Consider the following 20,566-nt stretch of genomic DNA (forward strand, 5'->3'; position numbering starts at 1 on the left):
AAAATGGTAGAAAAATATAGGATTTTTATAGGGATTCCCTGGTGGCTCACTGTGAAGAATCTGCCAATGCAGGAGACATGGGTTTGATCCTTGGTCCAGGAAGATCCCACGTGTGTGGAGCAGCTAAGCCCCCGTATTACATCTATTGAGTCTGTGCTCTAGAGCCCGGGGAACTACAACTACTGAAGCCCTAGAGCCTGTGCTTCACAACAAGAGAAGCCACTGCAATAAAAAGCCCGTGCACTGCAAGTAGAGAGTAGCTCCCACTCGCTGAAACTAGGGAAAAGCCTGTGCCGCGATTTAAGACCCAGCACAGCCAATAAATAGGTAAAATTAAGAAGAAGAGGATTTTAATAGATCTTGCAGGACTCACAAAGGGAAGCAACGGAGTATTAGAGGGGGACAAGGATAATTTATAGAGAATGTAATTTAAAGAGTAAATAGAATAAATATGTTGCTTAGATGGCAAGGAGAGATCTGACAGGGTGTAGGTGAGTGGGGTTTAAAGTTGTTAGTAGGTGAAGTTTGTTCTTTTTTGTGGGAGTGGTATTCTTTACAGACTTTAAAAAAAGTTTTTTAAAATTTTTAATTGTAAGATAATTGCTTTACAATAAATAGTGTGTTGGTTTTTTGCCATACTAAACTTTGTTCTTAAAACTTATGTCTCTTTTTACCCCTAATTTTATTTTCTGACTCTGTCTTCACACTTTGTCTGCTCCTTTCCCTGATTGTAGAACTACCTATCTATTCTGACTATCTTGCTTTATATTACATACTCTTCTATATTATGATTCAGAAAATTATCTTGGTAGTATTGTCCTTTGGCTGTGTGTGTGCATGCTAAGTCGCTTCAGTCATGTCCGACTCTTTGTGACGCTATGGACTGTAGCCCTCCAGGCTCCTCTGTCCATGGGATTCTCCAGGCAAGAATACTGGAGTGGGTTGCCGTGCCCTCCTCCAGGGGATCTTCCCCACCCAGGGATCAAACCTGTGTCTCTTATGTCTCATGCATTGGCAGGCGGTTTCTTTACCGCTGATTTGTAATTTATTTCATTATTTTAAGGTAAGAGCTCTGGTTTTTTTTTTGTTTTTTGTTTTTTGTAAAAAAAACTAAATTTTTTCTTAGTCTTTATCTGTCATTCAGTTCAGTTCAGTTCAGTCGCTCAGTCGTGTCCAACTCTTTGCGACCCCATGAATCACAGCACGCCAGGCCTCCCTGTCTATCACCAACTCCTGGAGTTCACTCAAACTCACGTCCATCGAGTCGGTGATGCCATCCAGCCGTCTCATCCTCTGTCATCCCCTTCTCCTGCCCCCAATCCCTTAACTCTCCTTTAAAATTTTTTACTTTATCTAAAATAGAATTCTTAGTTCTAGTTGTATTTACTTCCTGCTCCATCCCTCTTATCTGAGCCTTTATTTTCTGATTTCTTACAGCTGCCTCGGGTTCATATAGATTCCATAGCATCTAGGATTTGCACATTGTGGTGTGGATGTGCTGTAAACATTAGTGAATGAACTTCTAAGCTATAATAATAGAATTTCTACCCAGTTGCATTTTTTTCTTCTACCTCATCAGGGATACCTTTCTTGATTAAAGCCATTCATTCTTTGAGCCTATACTGATGGAATGTTTATGTTAAGGAGTACATTATAATACTCCATTTTTAATAACTGGGTTGTGTGGTATATATGTGTATGTGTGTGTTAGTTGACATCCTACTGTTTCATTGCTTTACTGATGAATAATTTAACATATTCTGCTAAATGGAAAGTTTTGTGGAGTAATTGTTTTTACCTGTCTTTTGGATGGATTCTTTGCCTGGTGCTTATATACACTATGTTAGAGTGTGACAGCTTCATATGATGGAAACTCAAGTAGAGTGACTTAAACAAAGAGTTTCCCCCGCTTTGGGTAACAGGAAATATGGATATAGGCAGTCCAGGGTTTATGGCATTCCCCCCATGCCATCAAGACACTGGCTCCTTCTGTGTTTCTTCCCTGCTATCCTGGGAGGGTGGCTTTTGCACTGTGGATTGCAGGATGGCTGTTTACTTCCCAGACATCTTAGGTTTTTTTTTCCTCCTTCTTCTTTTTTTTTTAGTAGCAAAACAGTAGTTTTCTTTCAGTCCTTGCTCCTAAGCCATATGCTTTCATCTCATTGGTTACAGCTGGGTCATGTGGCTGTTGCAGGGAGTCTGGGAAGTTTGATATTTTAAGCATTACAGATGCCTTATCCAAAATTAGTGTTCTGTTAATAAGGAAGAAAGTGAGAATTTGAGGTAGGCCACTTTAGCAGTTGTTGGATGGTATGCAGTCACACAACTCTCCATTCCTTAAAGCAGCGTTGCGAGTTAGATAGTGTGTTTGTTGCAGAGTAGAAACTGGGAGTCACAGAGGCTAAGCAATTTTTTCAGAGTCATATAGCTAGTAATTGATAGAGTCAGGGTATGAATATATGTGCATCTCTCTCCAGTGACCATGTTCCTTCCATTACATGAGCTCTTTATACTGTCCTTTTAGCAGTCTAAGTAAAGAGTTTGTACAAGTAGTATTTAAGATATCTTAATAAAATGTGATTTTTTTTTTTTTTTTTAGGCTAGTTTGTTCCTGTTTAAAAAATTATAGTGAACACCACCAGAGGGTTTCTGATGCTTGATCTTCTGGATATGTAAAACCGATGAGATTCTTGTTATGTCAGAATCAAGATAAATTGTGAATGTTTTGAATAACTTTTTTGAGGTTCGGATAGAGAATTATCACGAGGACTGGGCCTGACTCTTCAAATTACCCTAGGCATAATGATATTTAATAAGCTGGGGATTGTCAGAAAGTGAATCATTTCATGTTTTTTTTTTCTTTTTCTTTTTTTTTTTTTTACTGAGGTCATTAGTGTTCTGTGACTTATAATCACCAAAACACCTAAATACTATTACAGTTGACCCTTGAACAACATGGGTTTGAACTGCACAGATCTACTTGTACTTGGATTTTTTTTCCAATAGTAGATATACATTAGAAGTTGGTTGAATCTTTGGATGAGGAACTGTGGATACAGAGGAGCTACCTAGATGGAGGGCTGACTGTAAGTTATAGGTGGATTTTTGACTGCTCCGAAGTTGTTCAAGGGTCAGTTGTATTTCTTAGCATATCTGACCAAAAAACCTAATATGTCAAACCATAAAATGTCCCCAGTCTTATATTGATCAGTGTCCTCAAATTGGTGAAACAGTACCCATTTTGTTTTATATCCTTTAAATTTTTTATTTGCAAATATTGTTACTTGATATACCTGTTTGGGCTGCATCATTTTTCCCTTTGTAGTCTTACTGGGAACTACTTATTAAAATGTGTTTGTGTAACTTATAAAGATGTCAAAGAGCTTATAATAACATATGTATAGGTGGATATATGACAACAAGTAGAAATTGTTAATTGGGAGAAAAGCCTAAATTCTCTTCTTCTCCACTCTCCTCCTCTGCCAGAATTCAAGTCTCCTGGACCTCAAGATTTATAATTTGGTTGGGGAAGAAGGTTTGTCTTAAGAAATAGTGGGAATTTCCTTATCTTTCCCAGTGGGTAATCTTTGAATGTCAGAATAATTAAACTTATCCATTCACAAACTATTTATTGAATTTTATATGCCAGACATGCTAAAGACATTTTAAAATGTTTTCTCATAGTATATAGGGAGGAAGTGATTACAGGCACAGGTTTGGGAGTTTGACAGGTCTGAGTTCACTTGTTTTGTTTGCTGGGTGTGTGATTTGTGACAAGGTATTTGATCCCTGGAAGCCTCAGTTTTTTCATCCTATACGACTCATTTAATAGGATTTTGCGATGAATGCACCTAAAATGCTTAACCCAGTTTCTGGCTACTTGAGCATTTCAATAATTATCTGCTGAAGTGATGATGATGAAGATGTAGTAGGGAGTCAATACAGTGGAGGGAAAGTAAAGGGTTTTTTTTGGGGGGCGGTGAGGTGGGGACAGGAGACTAAAACGTAGGAATAAGCGAAATAACATGATTAGAAAAGCATATTAGGAAGATTGACATCCTCCGTGGTTTATATAGTCAAATCTCTACTAAATATAATCTTTTTGATTGACCCGTGGTATTTCTGCTTGATGAGAACAACAATTTTTCTTGAAAGTAAGGGACAACTCTGGGAAATCAGATTGCTTTGGTCTCAGAATGTCTTAGACTGGGCCTACTTTCTGGCTTTAATTGCCTTTTTGTAGATTTTCTTCAGCTTTCCTCATACTATACTTACACTTAAGCTTCCCCTGTACAATAATGAGGTATTTTTCTGGTTGTATGTTGAGAACAGCAATGGTGTTCTTGTGTAAGAATGATTTTTGGAGTTTAAATGCAGTTGATGTACAGTGAGTTTGTGTATTAAGTTGTAGTAACAATTACTTTGGGTTGTAGCCCAAAATAGGCAAGTCAGGATTTGGGTGGAAAATACGGGAATATTTTTTAATGGTGTACAATTTGGGCTACATAACTGGGGCAAATATAATAAGACAATCCTCAATATGACTTAAATACCCCAGATTTACATGTGCAGCACTCAGGGGCAGCTCTGAAGTTCTTTTCAAAACACAAAGCCAGTGCAAGCTCCCACTTCTTCAGCATGCCCAGGAACTGAGCATAGAGGCAGAAGGAAGCAAGGCTCTCCACTTCCTTCACGACGGAGAAAAGAAGACATGGTTTTTATGTAAACTTTCCCTTGAAATTTATCTCAGAGAAGCTACGAAAAATTATTTTACTTATGCAAAAGTCTACTCTGGGAAGGTGACTTTTTTTAAAACTTCGTTTCTTTGTCATGGCTGCGCTGGGTCTTCGTTGCTGTGTGTGGGCTGTCTCTCGTTGCGGCAAGTGGGGGCTACTCTTAGTTGCCATGTGCAGGCTTCTCACTGCAGTGGTTTCTCTTCTGGTGGAGCACAGGCTGTAGGCACAGAGGCTTGAATAGTTTGTGGTGCACAGGCTTAGCTGCCCTGCCGCGTGTGGAATCTTCCCAGACCAGGGGCTGAGCTCATGTCCCCTGTGTCGGCAGACAGATTCCTGTCCACTGTACCACCAGGGAAGTGCATGGGACATTTCTACAAGGAAGACATAGACAGCTAGCGTAGGAAGCCTGTTATAAATCAGGAATTAAGGGGTTTAGAAAAGTGGTGATCAGAAGATATGGGAAAAAATGATAATGGTTTATATCCCCAATTAATTCTGATTTTCATTTGACGCTTTATTGTTTATCGATCGCTTCGTAGGTGCCAGACTGTGCTAAGTGCTTTTTACTTGCTGTAGTTCCCTTAATTTCCACAACAGATGATTGGAAAGGTACTTTTCTATTACTAGGTACAATTTACAACGTGGGAAATTGAGGCTTTGAAAGGCTGGTTTGTTCATACTCACCCAACTAGTAACTGATGAGGGGAATGTCCCCCAAATTGCGGTTCTTGCCATTACACTTTTATGTCTCTTACTTGTTTTATGTGATGATTCAGGATAGATATTGGGAAACGTGATTTCTATTACTGGTTCTGACTTGGCGAAAATTCTGGGAAAATTGAGCCATCTGCTTTGCATCTTCTTCTGAGCCTTCTTCTCATCAAACTTGGCCTCCCTTCTGGTATCTCTGCTTCCTGTGTCTGTCAGTTTCAGAAACCAGAGGCTGGTACTGGCATTATCCATAAATGTTTGAAACAGACAGCTGGAAATAGGGTAGAAGCCAAATAAAGGGATATATAGCATTTTTGAAATTTTGAAAATGATCCGATTCGATCAGTTTGTTTGACTGTGTCCATATTTCATAATGAAATCATGGAAAAGCTTGCCTTGACAGACAGATAACCTGATCAGAGTAGTTAATTTCTTATTACAACCAATCATCATTATTGTTATCCCTGCATTAACTGTTTTGGTCAACAAAAGTTACTGTTTTGGTGGGTAACTTATTTTGATCTCCTTAATGATAACATAGCTATTGTATTAATTGCTTTCAAGACTATGAGTTCATTGACAGTTTTGGGTTTTAGGTTATCATAGAGTCTGAGACCATCCAGTCATTGCTTGCAAAGTAAATTATTTCCCAATTAATGTATTGACATAGATGGATTCCTGTTGTTATAAGCCCTATTAGTGTTTTGTCACTGATAAGAATGTTTGATTACAGTGTCTTGTGTAAACTGTCCTAGAAACCATCCTTAGGTTCCCTGGTGGCTCAGATGGTAAAAGCATCTGCCTACAATGTGGGAGACCCGGTTTCGATCCCTGGGTCGGGAAGATCCCCTGGAGAAGGAAATGGCAACCCACTCCGGTGTTCTTGCCTGAAAAATCCCATGGATGGAGAAGCCTGGTGGGCTACAGTCTGCGGAGTCACAAAGAGTCGGACACGACTGAGTGACTTCACTTTCACTTTCATGAAGAGAGTGGGTTTTGTGATTGTATTTTTAAGATAGGGGATATGATGAGATAATGTTACTTACACTTTTTTCTTTATTTTTTAGCCCCTAAAAAATGGTCAGTAAGCCAGCAGCATAATTTTATGTTAATTCATTAGGATTATTTTCACCCACTATCTAAAAGGTGGGTAGATAAGCGTGTAAAGTTTTTTGTACTACTAGACATTTTGTGAATACCTCTATGACTGAGTTTTATAATAAGCCATTTATAAGGTTTCTTATTCACCTGTGATACAGCTCTAAGTTTCTTGAGGGCAGGATAGTGGCACTATCCTAGTATCCAGCATTGTGCTGGGCACATATTAATAGACACTTAAGAAATGTTTTCTTAATCCTGTCAGTAATCTCTCCTTCTTGTAAATTCCATTACCTTTTGTATTTCTCTTGTGATACCTCACACTTTCTATTTTGCATTTTACTATGGTTCTCTTTTCCTTAATTCTGTTTACCAGACTGGATACTCCTTTTAGGCAGGAACTGTTCTTAACCTTTGAAAAATTTCCTTCTATTCAAGGCCCCTTATGCTCAGCTCATTCATAGTAAATGTTGAATAAATAGTAGATCAAAAAACACTTTATTTAAATAATTTATTTCTAGGTTAAAATTTCTAGTAAAATTTATTACTAGGTTAAGATTGGAGGCAGTTTTGCCATCTGTATTTTTTGTGTTTTAGAAGCAGAGGAATCTTCTTAAGTGCAAGAATATAATTTGTAAAGAATTTTAGCTAACCTCTGTTACTGAAATAAAAGTTTTTGCTGCGTGTGTATGTGTTTTGGTTGTTTCTTGATGTTATTTATAAGAATGCTTAGTGCCTAAACTTTGTCTCTAAAATAGCAGTGTAATTTTAACTTCACAGGCAAGCTGGACTGGTTCATTATATGGTTTGGAGAAACCAAGGGAAAGCAAACGATGCAGGAAGTGGTAGTGGCAGTTCTGTAAATACTCCACTTTTCACTGACCTTTTACTGACCTGATGACAAAACACTTCGGTAAAGTAACTTTGAACTATTTTATTAGAAAATGGGTGTATTAAGAAGGATCTAAACTTAAAAATGGGCTTCCCTAATAGCTCAGTTGGTAAAGAATCTGCCTGCAATGCAGGAGACTCTGGTTCAATTCCTGGGTCAGGAAGATCCGCTAGAGAAGGGATAGGCTACCTTCTCCAACATTCTTGGGCTTCCCTGTGATTCAGCTGGTTAAGAGTCTGCCTGCAATGTGGAGACCTGGGTTTGATTTCACATTCCAGACATCCTGGAATGTGAAGTCAATTGGGCCTTAGAAAACATCACTACGAACAAAGCTAGTGGAGGTGATGGAATTCCAGTTGAGCTTTTTCAAATCCTGAAAGATGATGCTGTGAAAGTACTGCGCTCAATATGCCAGCAAATTTGAAATACTCAGCAGTGGCCACAGGACTGGGAAAGTTTTAATTCCAATCCCAAAGAAAGGCAATGCCAAAGAATGCTCAAACTACCACACAATTGCACTCATCTCACATGATAGTAAAGTAATGCTCAAAATTCTCCAAGCCAGGCTTCAGCAATATGTGAACCATGAACTTCCTGATGTTCAAGCTGGTTTTAGAAAAGGCAGAGGAACTAGAGATCAAATTGCCAATATCCTCTGGATCATGGAAAAAGCAAGAGAGTTCCAGAAAAACATCTATTTCTGCTTTATTGACTATGCCAAAGCCTTTGACTGCGTGGATCACAATAAACTGTGGAAAATTCTGAAAGAGATGGGAATACCAGACCACCTGACCTGCCTCTTGAGAAACCTATACGCAGGTCAGGAAGCAACAGTTAGAACTGGACATGGAACAACAGACTGGTTCCAGATAGGAAAAGGAGTATGTCAAGGATGTATATTGTCACCCTGCTTATTTAACTTATATGCAGAGTACATCATTAGAAACGCTGGGCTGGAAGAAGCACAAGCTGGAATCAAGATTACTGGGAGAAATATCAGAAACCTCAGATATGCAGATGACACCATGCTTATGGCAGAAAGTGAAGTGGAACTAAAAAGCCTCTTGATGAATGTGAAAGAGGAGAGTGAAAAAGTTGGCTTAAAGCTCAACATTCAGAAATTAAGATCATGGCATCCGGTCCCATCACTTTATGGGAAATAGGTGGGGAAACAGTGGACACAGTGGCTGACTTTATTTTTCTGGGCTCCAAAATCACTGCAGATGGTGACTGCAGCCATGAAATTAAAAGACGCTTACTCCTTAGAAGGAAAGTTATGAGCAATTTAGATAGCATATTAAAAAGTAGAGACATTACTTTGCCCACAAAGGCCCGTCTAGTCAAGGCTATGGTTTTTCCAGTGGTCATGTATGGATGTGAGAGTTGGACTGTGAAGAAAGCTGAGTGCTGAAGAATTGATGCTTTTGAACTGTGGTGTTGGAGAAGACTCTTGAGAGTCCCTTGGACTGCAAGGAGATCCAACCAGTCCATTCTGCAGGAGATCAGCCCTGGGATTTCTTTGGAAGGACTGATGCTAAAGCTGAAACTCCAATACTTTGGCCACCTCATGCGAAGAGTTACTCATTGGAAAAGACTCTGATGCTGGGAGGGATTGGGGGTAGGAGGAGAAGGGGACTACGGAGGATGAGATGGCTGGATGGCATGACCGACTCGATGGATGTGAGTTTGAGTGAACTCTGGGAGTTGGTGATGGACAGGGAGGCCTGGCGTGCTGCGACTCATGGGGTTGCAAAGAGTTGGACATGACTGAGCGACTGAACTGAACTGAAATGATATCTAGTACAGGTCAATACAGCTCATAGTTTTTAAAATTGTAAGTCTATACTGAATGTATTGCTCTGTGACTTGCTTTTTTGCACTTAAAGCTTGGAGGGTTTTAACCTTAGAATAGATGTACTGCATACCATTTAAACTATACATAGTGTTCCATCATTCATAGTATTTCATATGAATACTATGAAATTTGGTCATTTCCCTTTTAATGGGTCATCCCTTCCCTTCGGTCTCCCTCATTCTCTTTTTTAAAAAAATTAGTAAGCTTTATGTTTTAGAGCAGTTTTGGATTCACAGCAGAATTGAGAAAGTGCAGAGTTCCTGTGTACCCCTATCCCCACATACATACAACCTTCCCCGTAGTCGATATCCTGCATTTCTGATGAACCTACGTTGACACATCATCATCACCCAAAGTCCATGGTTTATATTAGGGTTCATCCTTGTATATATTCTGTGTGTTTTGACAAGTGTATAATGACATATATCTACCATTATAATATCTTACAGAATAGTTTCACTGCCCTAAAAATCCTCTACTCTGCCTGTTCATCCCTCCCTCCTCTTCAGCTCCAAGCAGCCACTGTTTTTAGTATTCATAGCTTTGCCTTTTGCAGAATGTCATGCGGTTGGAATATTACAGTATGTAGTCTTTTTAGATTGGCTGCTTTCAGTTTTTTAATATGCACTTAAGTTTCCTCTATATCTTCTCATAACTTGATAGCTCACTTCTTTTTCGTGTTGGATGATTATCCAATACCTGGATACTATAGTTTATTTATTCGCTGACCTGCTTAAGGACATCTTGGTTGTTTCCAAGTGTGGATAGTTATAAATAAAGCTGCTATAAACTCCCACGTTGTCCTTTACTTTTCATATGCTGCTAGAGGGAGCATCCTCGTGTGGCCATCACAGTAAGATGATTGAGCGTAAGATGGAGCCTATTAACAGTTTCTCCTCTTGCTTGAGAAGCTAATTGCCCTGCATTCATTCCTGTGCCCTCAAATCTTGAATGAGACTGCATAATTTGAAGCTCTTCAGTGCAGTTCAGAATTGATATGTTAGGGAAATTATCAGAGTTTATCTGTGGACAGAACTCAGGTAATTCTGTTCAGTTCAAGACTTCTCTGGATATAACTTGTTCAAAAAAGTTCTAGAAGACATTTTATGATTGTTGTATATTGTAGTGGATATTCTAGATTTCCCTTAGTCCTTCCATCTCTATGTTTTCACTCTTTTATCTTTGATTATGTACTTCCAAAGTTATTTCATGGAATGTGTCTGAGGTATTTCGCAATTTACCTATTCAATGGAAAGCCATTCTTGATAATATACTGGTCATTCTACATGCCTTTCAGAGATGAAAAACATGCAGCTTCCAGATAGTGGGCAAATGATTCTTCTTTCTTGTATTGATTTTGTCCTTTTATTGTTTATCTTTTTTTTAATGTAGAGTTTTTCAAAGTTCCAGTTTATGCAGCTGGATTTATTTTTTTAACTAGTATTCCCATGGTTCACATTATTGCATCTGTCATTGGTTATTTCCTTTTCCCGTTATAGTTACATGCATACTCTTTTGAGCTCTTCTGTCCTCTCTTTCTCTTTTAGATTACTTATGAGTCCCTTTTTTGGAACCTGTTAGGCCTTTAAACAAATATTTGCTAAATGCTTTTTATGTACCAGCTTCTGTGTCAGGTGCTAGGTTTTCACTGGTGACCTTGCTGATGTGGAAAAGTTAAAGGGAATACTGTGATTATTTAGCCCAAATGGTACAGATGTGCTTGGGAGTTAATTATATTATTATATAAATATTTAAATGAAGGAGGCCTATTGTGCTCCTTTTTGAGTAACAGTAAGAAAAGGGCTTTAAGTGTGCAGGAGGGGTGAACATTGAAAATGAAAATTGATTGCCCACTAATAAAATAGTTCAAAAATGTATGAGATATATAGGATATTGAGCGTCCAGCCTTGATGGAACATTAGGATGAGAATAGTCATTACTTCCTGAACTGTTCAGACCAGGTGTCACAAACATAAAAGCTTAGGGGCCATGTAGATAACATAAGGTCTGAATCAGTTATAAGACAGTTAGAAATGATTGGGATTCTATGAATGTTATTTGTTATTCTCCTGCCAGAGATTCACTTGCCAGGAATTTATTTGATTTCTCCTAGAGAGTTAACAGTAAAAAAGAAAAAATTGGATCTAAAACTTGGAAAAGTAGAGTGAAATTTAGCCATATATTACTGTCATAAATCCAATTAGATCAAACTGTCATTTTCCACTTAGCTTCAATTTTGTAGTTTCTATATTAATATTTTATTACAATAAATTTTCTAGTGGTGTGTTAACTTAAAGTCATTTTTATCAAAATGTAGCAATGAGATGGATAATTAGCCTTAAATAAGTATTTTATGTTTCATTATATTCTTTATACATTTTAGTCAATTTTTATAAAATGTTTTAGGACTAGCAAAGACAAAAAACCTCTGTACTTCAAAAAGTGATTATAATTATAATTAATTTCATTCATCAGTTTTTCTTAACTTTAGAATGTTGTCTTGGTTTATTTTTAGGTATAAAATTTTTACTCTTTTGACTCCTAGTTTTAGTAAATTTTAAGTAGTAATTTTTCTTCTAATAATAATCTGTATCTATATGTTTGTTTTCCTTTTGCAGCTTTGAAGAACTGTACATAGTAGTAAGGTCTGAGTTAGGCAAAAGTTGAATTATGACTAGAATTTCTTGGTTTTTCTTCAGAAAAAATTTGAACTTGCCCAGAATTCGTATACCCTTCTCTGACACACAGTCACCTTAGTCTTTATTCCAGTTAGTTCATAACCGGTTTTTGTCTATTGAGATTATATTAGTCCCTTTACCAAGTTAATAATCTAATGAATCAAGTCTTTGCTCAATTTTTCATTGATTTATTTACTAATTTAAGAAGTGTTGAAAGCCTACTATGAGCTGGGCATTGAGTATAAAAAGGGTAAGATGAGGTTGCTCTATGTGGGTTTGCTTTCAACAGTGATATACCAGCTGAAGAAATTAATTGATTAATTCATTAAGTATTTGATATCTACTGTTTACCAGGTATTATTCTCCAGTTAGATAGCATATTCAAAAGCAGAGACATTACTTTGCCAACAAAGGTTCGTCTAGTCAAGGCTATGGTTTTTCCTGTGGTCATGTATGGATGTGAGAGTTGGACTGTGAAGAAGGCTGAGCGCTGAAGAATTGATGCTTTTGAACTGTGGTGTTGGAGAAGACTCTTGAGAGTCCCTTGGACTGCAAGGAGATCCAACCAGTCCATTCTGCAGGAGATCTGCCCTGGGATTTCTTTGGAAGGAATGATGGTAAAGCTGAAACTCCAATACTTTGGCCACCTCATGCAACGAGTTGACTCACTGGAAAAGACTCTGATGCTGGGAGGGATTGGGGGCAAGAGGAGAAGGGGACGACGGAAGATGAGATGGCTGGATGGCATCACTGACTCGATGGACGTGAGTCTGAGTGAACTCCGGGAGTTGGTGATGGACAGGGAGGCCTGGCGTGCTGCGATTCATGGGGTCGCAAGGAGTTGGACACGACTGAGCAACTGATCTGATCTGATCTGATCTGATTCTCCAGTTATGGGCTTATCACAGTGAGTTAAATAAGCAGCTTTCATGACCTCTTGAAGATTATATTCTAGTAGGGGAACTGATAATAAACAGGTTATAATATATCATTTAGAGATAAATATTTGAAGAAAAATAAAGACTAGAAAGAGATGGATGAGAGCTTTGGCGCATACATCATTACACCCAGTTGCTCCCCTTGAGTTAAAGGAGGTGGTCTTTTGTAGCCCTGTGCTAATGAGTCATTGGTGGCTCTCATCAGTACTGAGCAGTTCTCTGCCAGTAACTCCTGAGGATATGGATGTGCTGATCCTATAATGAGGATCAGGGTGGGACATCATGGTGTCCACTAAAGCAGGATCTTTTTTCTCCCCCCGCCCCCAAATGAGTTGTATCAAAATGTTTCTTTATGCGTTGGCAAAGACTAACACCAATCTGTAACAGTACTTAATTTTTTTTTTTTTTGCTAGAGTAAGGTAAAATATGTTGACATATATAGTAGTGCCACAAAAAAAATAAACATTTTAAAAACAAGAACCAAATGGAATACTACTTATGGAATTTTTAATTTGGATCATTGTATTTAGAAATTTTGTTTCAGCTCTTTTAAACAGACTATTAAGTGTTTCTTATTTAAGAAGAGATGCTGAGGAGGACAGCCCGTGTTTGAACATCAAATATGGCCTTAAGCATTTATTAGCAGTGTAACTGTGAGCATGCGATTTCACTTTTCTTTATTTCAGCTTCCTTTTAAAAATGAAGCAGATACTACCTGTGTTAAGGAGGTTTTGATGAGGACTAAATTAGATCATATATATATAATATTTTGCATAATATATATTTTCTGACTTGTAACACACAGAAAATCTGATACATAATGTTCTCTTCTAAGAAAATATTAAGAGTTATAAAACTTACTATTCAAATTTCATAGTATGTTTTAAAACATGAAGTATATTTTTTATATACCCCAACATATAATTTTTTCAAGTCTTTCAAATATTAGTGAAGTAAGTACCTATCAAGCTTAGAACTTCTTGCTGAGTCTCAGATAGTCTTTTAAAGTAAGATTAGAAGGGAAAACACCCTAAAGATTGACTCTCAAGATGAATATGTAAAAGGAATATTTCATAAGTGCTTTAATATTTTTAGGATTCATCACCATATTTATTTTTACTGGTAAAAAGAATAAGTTATTTGTTAGTGTTCACTTTAAATCTTTGTTTTATATGGTATCTAATGACCTTGATAAATTCATGTATTAATCTAATAGTGTATAAATTCTTTTAGATTGTCTAAGCAAATCATACTGTTCGTGAAAGGGGCATTTTTGTTTCTTCTCCATTTTTATACTTTCTGTTTCATGTTTTTTTTACTGACTAAAGACCTCTAGGACCATGTTAAGTGCAAGTGGTGATAATAAGTGGTCATATTCTTCAGTCTTGGGGAATGTTTGGAGTCATTCACCATTACATATGATGTTTGCTGTAGGCTTTTAAAAAGATACACTGTGTAGTATTAAAGAACTTTTCTTTATTTCTAATTTTGTATAAGTTTAAAAAAAATCATGAACAAGTATTAAATTTTATCAGTTGCTTTTGTTTCACTGATAAAAAAATTATTGATAAAATTGATTAAATTATTGATTATATGGTTTATTTCTCTTTTTACATGGTTAATTGATTTCCATGTGTTAAATCACTTTTGCATTTCTGAATTAAACCTCCACTTCATCCTGATCTGTATATTGGTATATTTGATTTTACCAGTATTTTGTTTAGAATTTTTGTATCTATGGCAAAAGAAAGGTATGTAATATTTCTTTCTTATAGCAATCTTTTTGGCTTTTGTTAGGAAGCTTCTGCTATCTTTAGAAAACATGTTTGGAAATACTCCCAATTTTTCTACTGTCTGGGACAGTTTGTGTAAAATTGGTATTATTGCTTCTTTAAATTGTTGAAATCATCTGGTCCTAGAGTTTCTTTTGTGGGAATGTGTTTTTACTTCACTAAAAAAGTTCAGATTCATAGACTATTTAGCATAGTTTTACATTTAACACATGTATACCCACCGCTTAGAATCTTGTGTTCGCATATTGCTATAATTGCTCTATTATATGTGTGCCTTCCTCCCTTCATCCATCGTTTTGTCTTATTTTTTAATGCATTTCAAAGTAATTGGATATATCAGTATGCTTTCCTCTAAATATTGAAGCATGAATATCATTAAGTAAGGTTCAGTATTTTTTTTATATTAAGTAAATTTATATGGAATATAATCCATAAATTTGGTGTGAACATTGACTTAGTTTTGACAAATATATGCATTTGTGTATCCCAAGCTCCCTCAAGATACGAAATATTACTATCACTGAAGAGTTTACTCATGCCTTTTCTTAATGAATTCTCATATCTGCCCTAAGAGACAACCGTTCTGATTTTGTAATTCTAATTTTTTCTTACCATATTCTTGCATACGTTTTAATGTAAGATGTTTTTACTCAGTGTAATATAGAGATTGATCTGTGTTGTTGAATGTATGAATAGTTCATACCTTTTAATTGCTGAGTAGTATTCCACTGTAAGAAAATATCATAGTTTATCCATTTTCCTGTTGTTGGACATCTGTGTTAGATTTTGGCTGTTATTAAATCTGCTCTGAAAATTGTACTAGTCTCTTTTAAGCACCTGTGTTTTCATTTCTTCTGGGTAAATATGTAAAGGGTGGAGTCATATGTTAGGTTTATGCTTTGTTTTAAAATAAACTCTCCAAAGCACATTGTACCATTTTACTCCTGAAATGGTGTATTAAGAATTTCAGTTGTCCGCCATCCTGGTCAATATTTGATATCATCAGACTTCACAGAATTGGTTCTTATGGTGGGAATATAGTGGTAGCTCACTGTAATTTGTACTTGCCCAATGACAGATGATGTTACGCTTTTTAATAAGTGTGTTAAAGAGAAGTCTATCTTTTTTTAAAAAGTGTCTATTCAAATCTTTCACCCTGTTAAAAATTGTCTCTTTATAATTGAATTATAGATGTTTTTAATATATCTTGGAGATATATTTATGTTTATGTTAGGTATGTTTTGTTAGATGTTAGATATGTTTTGTACATAATTTCTCCCAGTTGGTGACTTGCCTATTCATTTTCTTAATGCTATTTTTGATGAGCAGATTTTTTTTAAATTTTAATGAAATTTTATGGTTATTGGTTTCTGTGTCTAAGATTCCTTTGCCTTCTAAATAATGAAGATATTTCTCCTGTGTTTTCTTCTGAAAGCCTTATGATTTCAGCATTTATGTGATGTTTGATTTACTTTGAATTAACTTTCATGTATAGTGTGTGAGACACAGATCAAGGTTAATTTTTTAAAAATAGATATCTATTTGTTCCAGCACAATTTGTTGAAAAGACTTCGCTTTACCCATGAATGATTGTTGAAAGCGGATGACGGTGTAAGAATAGGTCTTCTTCTGGACTACCTATTGTGTTCCATTGATCTGTTCGATGAGTCTTAGGCCAGTACTGTACTGTCACAGTTACTGGGTCTTGTAAGTGCTTCAGCTTTTTGTTAGTTTTCAAGATTGCTTTGGATGTTCTAGGCTTTTTGCATTACCATATGCATTTTTAGAATCAGCTTCTCAGGTTCCACATACACAGAAAATGCCTGCTGGAATTTGGCTGAGATTGTATTGTTTCTTTAGAACAATATATGGAGAATTTATATTTCAAAGATATTGAACCTTCCGTTCTATGAACATAGGATACAGACGTACTGTATTTTACTACACTTTGCTTTATTGTGCTTTGCAGTTACTGTGTTTTGTTTTGTTTCACAAAATTGAAAATTTGTGGCAACCCTGAGCCAAGCAAGTCTGTTTGTACCATTTTTGCAACACTATTTGTTCACTTCATATCTCTGTCACATTTTAGTAATTCTTGCAATGTTGCAAATGTTTTCATTTTTTATTATATTTATTCTGATGATCTGTGATCAATAATCTTTTTAAAATTGAGGTTACAGTATTAGTTTCAGGTATACAGCATAAAGATTCAATAATTTAAAGATTATACTGCATTAAAACTTCTTACAAGACAATGATTATAATTCTGTATGTTATGTAATATCTTGCTTATCTATTTTATGCCCAGTAGTTTGTAGCATATCCCTTATTTGCTTCTCCCATTTGGTAATGCTAATTTATTTTCTATATGTGATCTATATGTGATGGGATATCTTTTCTCATTTTATATTTAACCTTTATGTGCCCATAGTCTTTTAGTAGAGTATTTAACAGAATAACAACATAATTTGAGTTTAAAGCTACCATCTCACTGTTTCATATTTTATCCACACATACTATGCTTTTTCTCTCACTTCTTACCTTTGGTTCAGTCATATATGTTAATTATTCTCTCTATTCCACTCCTGACGTTTTTGTTTTTGTTGTTATGCATTGAAAAATCTCTGTGGGATTCCCAGGTGGTACATTGGCATAGAAATACCTGCCAGTGTAGGAGGTGCGAGAAATGTGAGTTTGATCCCTAGGTCGAGAAGATCCCTTGGAGAAGGAAATGGCAACCTACTCCAGTATTCCTGCCTGGAAAATTCCATGAGCAGAGAAGCCTGGTGGGCTACAGTCCATGGGGTCACAAAGTGTTGGACATGACTAAGCACCCACACTCATCATATATTTTAAGCTTAACAAGTTATTAATGTAATTTTTTTAACAATTCTTGTTCATTTATATTTGCCAATATACTTACCTTTTTGTGGCTCTTCCTTCTGTGTTTTTCTAGCTCTCATTTTCCTTCTCTTGGAAGAACTCTGTTTTCGTATTTCTTTTACTGATAAATTCTTTTTGTTCTGAATCACCTTTATTTTAATTTTCAGAATATTTTAAACTGTTCATAGATTTCTTGACTGACACCTCTTTACCTTCAAAAATTTTAAGAAGTCATTCCATTTTCTGTGTCATTCATCATTGCTGTTGAAAGTTTCCTCTCAGTCTACTGATTGTTGCTTCTTTCAGTGTGTTTATTTTTTCCCCTAGCTGTTTAAAGATGTGGCTTTACATCTTATCAGTATTAGGAAATTCTTGATTATTATCACTTAATATATTGCTTCTTTCTTATTTTCTCCTTTCTTCTGGGATTTTAATGATATGTATATTAGAGTCTTTCAAAGGATTCCATATGCCTCTCATACTCTTCCATATTTTTCAGCCTTTAATTTCTGTGTGCTTTAGTTTGGAAATTTGCTGTTAACCTCTGTTCTAAATTCACATTTGCTCTGTTCAGTCTGCTGCAGGTTTCAAGTACTGACACTTGGGAAATTTTGCTGTTAAGAGCAAGCATAAAGGAGCAGTAATTGGACCATGTGGGAATAAAGAGAGGGGCTTACTTATTGGCTTTTGGTTGGGACATACTAGCATGTTTATGTTATGACTGGAGTGATTCTGTAGAGAGAAAAAAATGAAAGCTGTGTGAGAGAGAAAAGAAAGATGATTTTTAGATGAAAGTTCTGAACAAGGTGAGAGAGGACATAGCAAAATTAAGGAGTTTTCTTTTGATGGGAGTGGGACATACAGAGGTTGGTATTAATAGCATATGTGTACTGATGTACTCATGTATCAGTAGTCTTGTGAGATGAAGTTCTTGCTTGACCAGTGGAAAATACACAGCTGCTGTGAGTTCTGGACTCTTACACGTTGGGTGTGTGTTTTGGGGAAAATGTCCAAGAAATGGAGAGTCTTGTGGTAACTGTATTTATAGCTACCTAATTGTTTTCTGTTTCTGTGTACCCTCAGTGATATCTGCCTTTGTCTCTTAGGGTACTCAAGTATTATACTTTAAAGGGAATACCTAAATGTCTAATTAAATTAAATAAGCATTTCTGTCATATAGTTAAAATTTCTGTATTATATATGTAAACAGAGTGGTTAATTCCTGATAGCACATTTAAAATGAATTCTTAATAGTATTTGGATAGCAAACCAAGTTTTCTAACATATTTTCCCACATTTTCTTTTGTAGTTTTGTGAGTCCTAGAATAGTACAACCATGTTTCGGAATAGTCTCAAGATGCTTCTTACTGGAGGAAAATCAAGTCGTAAGAACAGATCAAGTGGTGAGTAACTCTGCTTCATTTATTTTGTGTTATGATTTGGAAAAGAAAGTTCTCTTAGGGATCTGAATTAATGCTACCACAGTTCATATATTTTATTAAATGGCTTATTTATTTTGGAAAAAGTTTACATTCCTATAGGTCGACATATTCTTTATTAAGAAGAATACTTGAACACTCATCAGGAATAGTCAGGTAAATGAAGAGTTTGTGAAGGAAAAATGCTTATTTCAGATATATGAGAGTGTAGTGTTTCTATGTAGTACATATTAAATACCTTCCAGACTTAAATTTACTTTAAGAATTAACCTGTAAAATTATTTCAGTCCCAGATACTCTTTGGGGAATGAGACTAAAAATAATAGAGATAGTCCTCAAAGGGTTATACAAAAAATGATATGTAAATTGGACATTTTTACAATCATTAAAAGATATTTTTTAAAAAAGTGTGTAATTCTTAGACTTTTAAGGTAAAAACAAACCAAACCTGTATAGATGGTTTTTTGGGAGAAATCTTGAAGATTAATACACTACATAGTGGAGAGTGAAAAAGTTGGCTTAAAGCTCAACATTCAGAAAATGAAGATCATGGCATCCAGTCCCATCACTTCATGGGAAATAGATGGGGAAACAGTGGAAACAGTGTCAGACTTTATTTTTCTGGGCTCCAAAATCACTACAGATGGTGACTGTAGCCATGAAATTAAAAGACGCTTACTCCTTGGAAGGAAAGTTATGACCAACCTAGATAGCATATTCAAAAGCAGAGACATTACTTTGCCAACAAAGGTCCGTCTAGTCAAGGCTATGGTTTTTCCTGTGGTCATGTATGGATGTGAGAGTTGGACTGTGAAGAAGGCTGAGCACCAAAGAAATGATGCTTTTGAACTGTGGTGTTGGAGAAGACTCTTGAGAGTCCCTTGGACTGCAAGGAGATCCAACCAGTCCATTCTGAAGGAGATCAGCCGTGGGATTTCTTTGGAAGGAATGATGCTAAAGCTGAAACTCCAGTACTTTGGCCACCTCATGTGAAGAGTTGACTCATTGGAAAAGACTCTGATGCTGGGAGGGATTGGGGGCAGGAGGAGAAGGGGACGACAGAGGATGAGATGGCTGGATGGCATCACTGACTCGATGGACGTGAGTCTGAGTGAACTCCGGGAGTTGGTGATGGACAGGGAGGCCTGGCGTGCTGCGATTCATGGGGTTGCAAAGAGTCGGACATGACTGAACGACTGATCTGATCTGATCTGATTTGTTTTCTACAAATGGATTGTTGATTTTTATCATATTTTCTTTCATTGACGTGTAGCTATTTACAACATTGTGTTAGTTTCAAGTGTACAACAGCAAGTCAGTATTTTTGCAGATTATATCTCATTTATAGGTTATTATAAGAAAATGGTATAATTCTCTGTTTAGTTCAGTTTGGTCACTCAGTCATGTCCGACTCTTTGCGACCCCATGAACCGCAAAACGCCAGGCCTCGCTGTCCATCACCAACTCCACCCAAACCCATGTCCGTTGAGTCGGTGATGCCATCCAACCATCTCATCCTTTTTTGTCCCCTTCTCCTCCTGCC

General features: G+C 36.5%; 1 protein-coding gene across 6 annotated transcripts in view; it reads left to right on the forward strand.

Moving 5' to 3' along the window:
* TANC2 (tetratricopeptide repeat, ankyrin repeat and coiled-coil containing 2) overlaps positions 1 to 20,566 on the forward strand; it is a 365,204-nt gene that overhangs the window by 21,730 nt on the left and 322,908 nt on the right. For all 6 annotated transcript variants that reach the window (XM_061392283.1, XM_061392284.1, XM_061392285.1 and 3 more), the window contains exon 2: positions 18,894 to 18,987. In XM_061392283.1, the coding sequence (XP_061248267.1) occupies positions 18,921 to 18,987 (67 nt within the window). In that variant the 5' untranslated portion in view covers positions 18,894 to 18,920. The remainder of the gene's footprint in view (positions 1 to 18,893; positions 18,988 to 20,566) is intronic.

The sequence above is a fragment of the Bos javanicus genome, chromosome 19 (assembly GCF_032452875.1).
Source record: "Bos javanicus breed banteng chromosome 19, ARS-OSU_banteng_1.0, whole genome shotgun sequence".
Taxonomy (NCBI): Eukaryota; Metazoa; Chordata; class Mammalia; order Artiodactyla; family Bovidae; genus Bos; species Bos javanicus.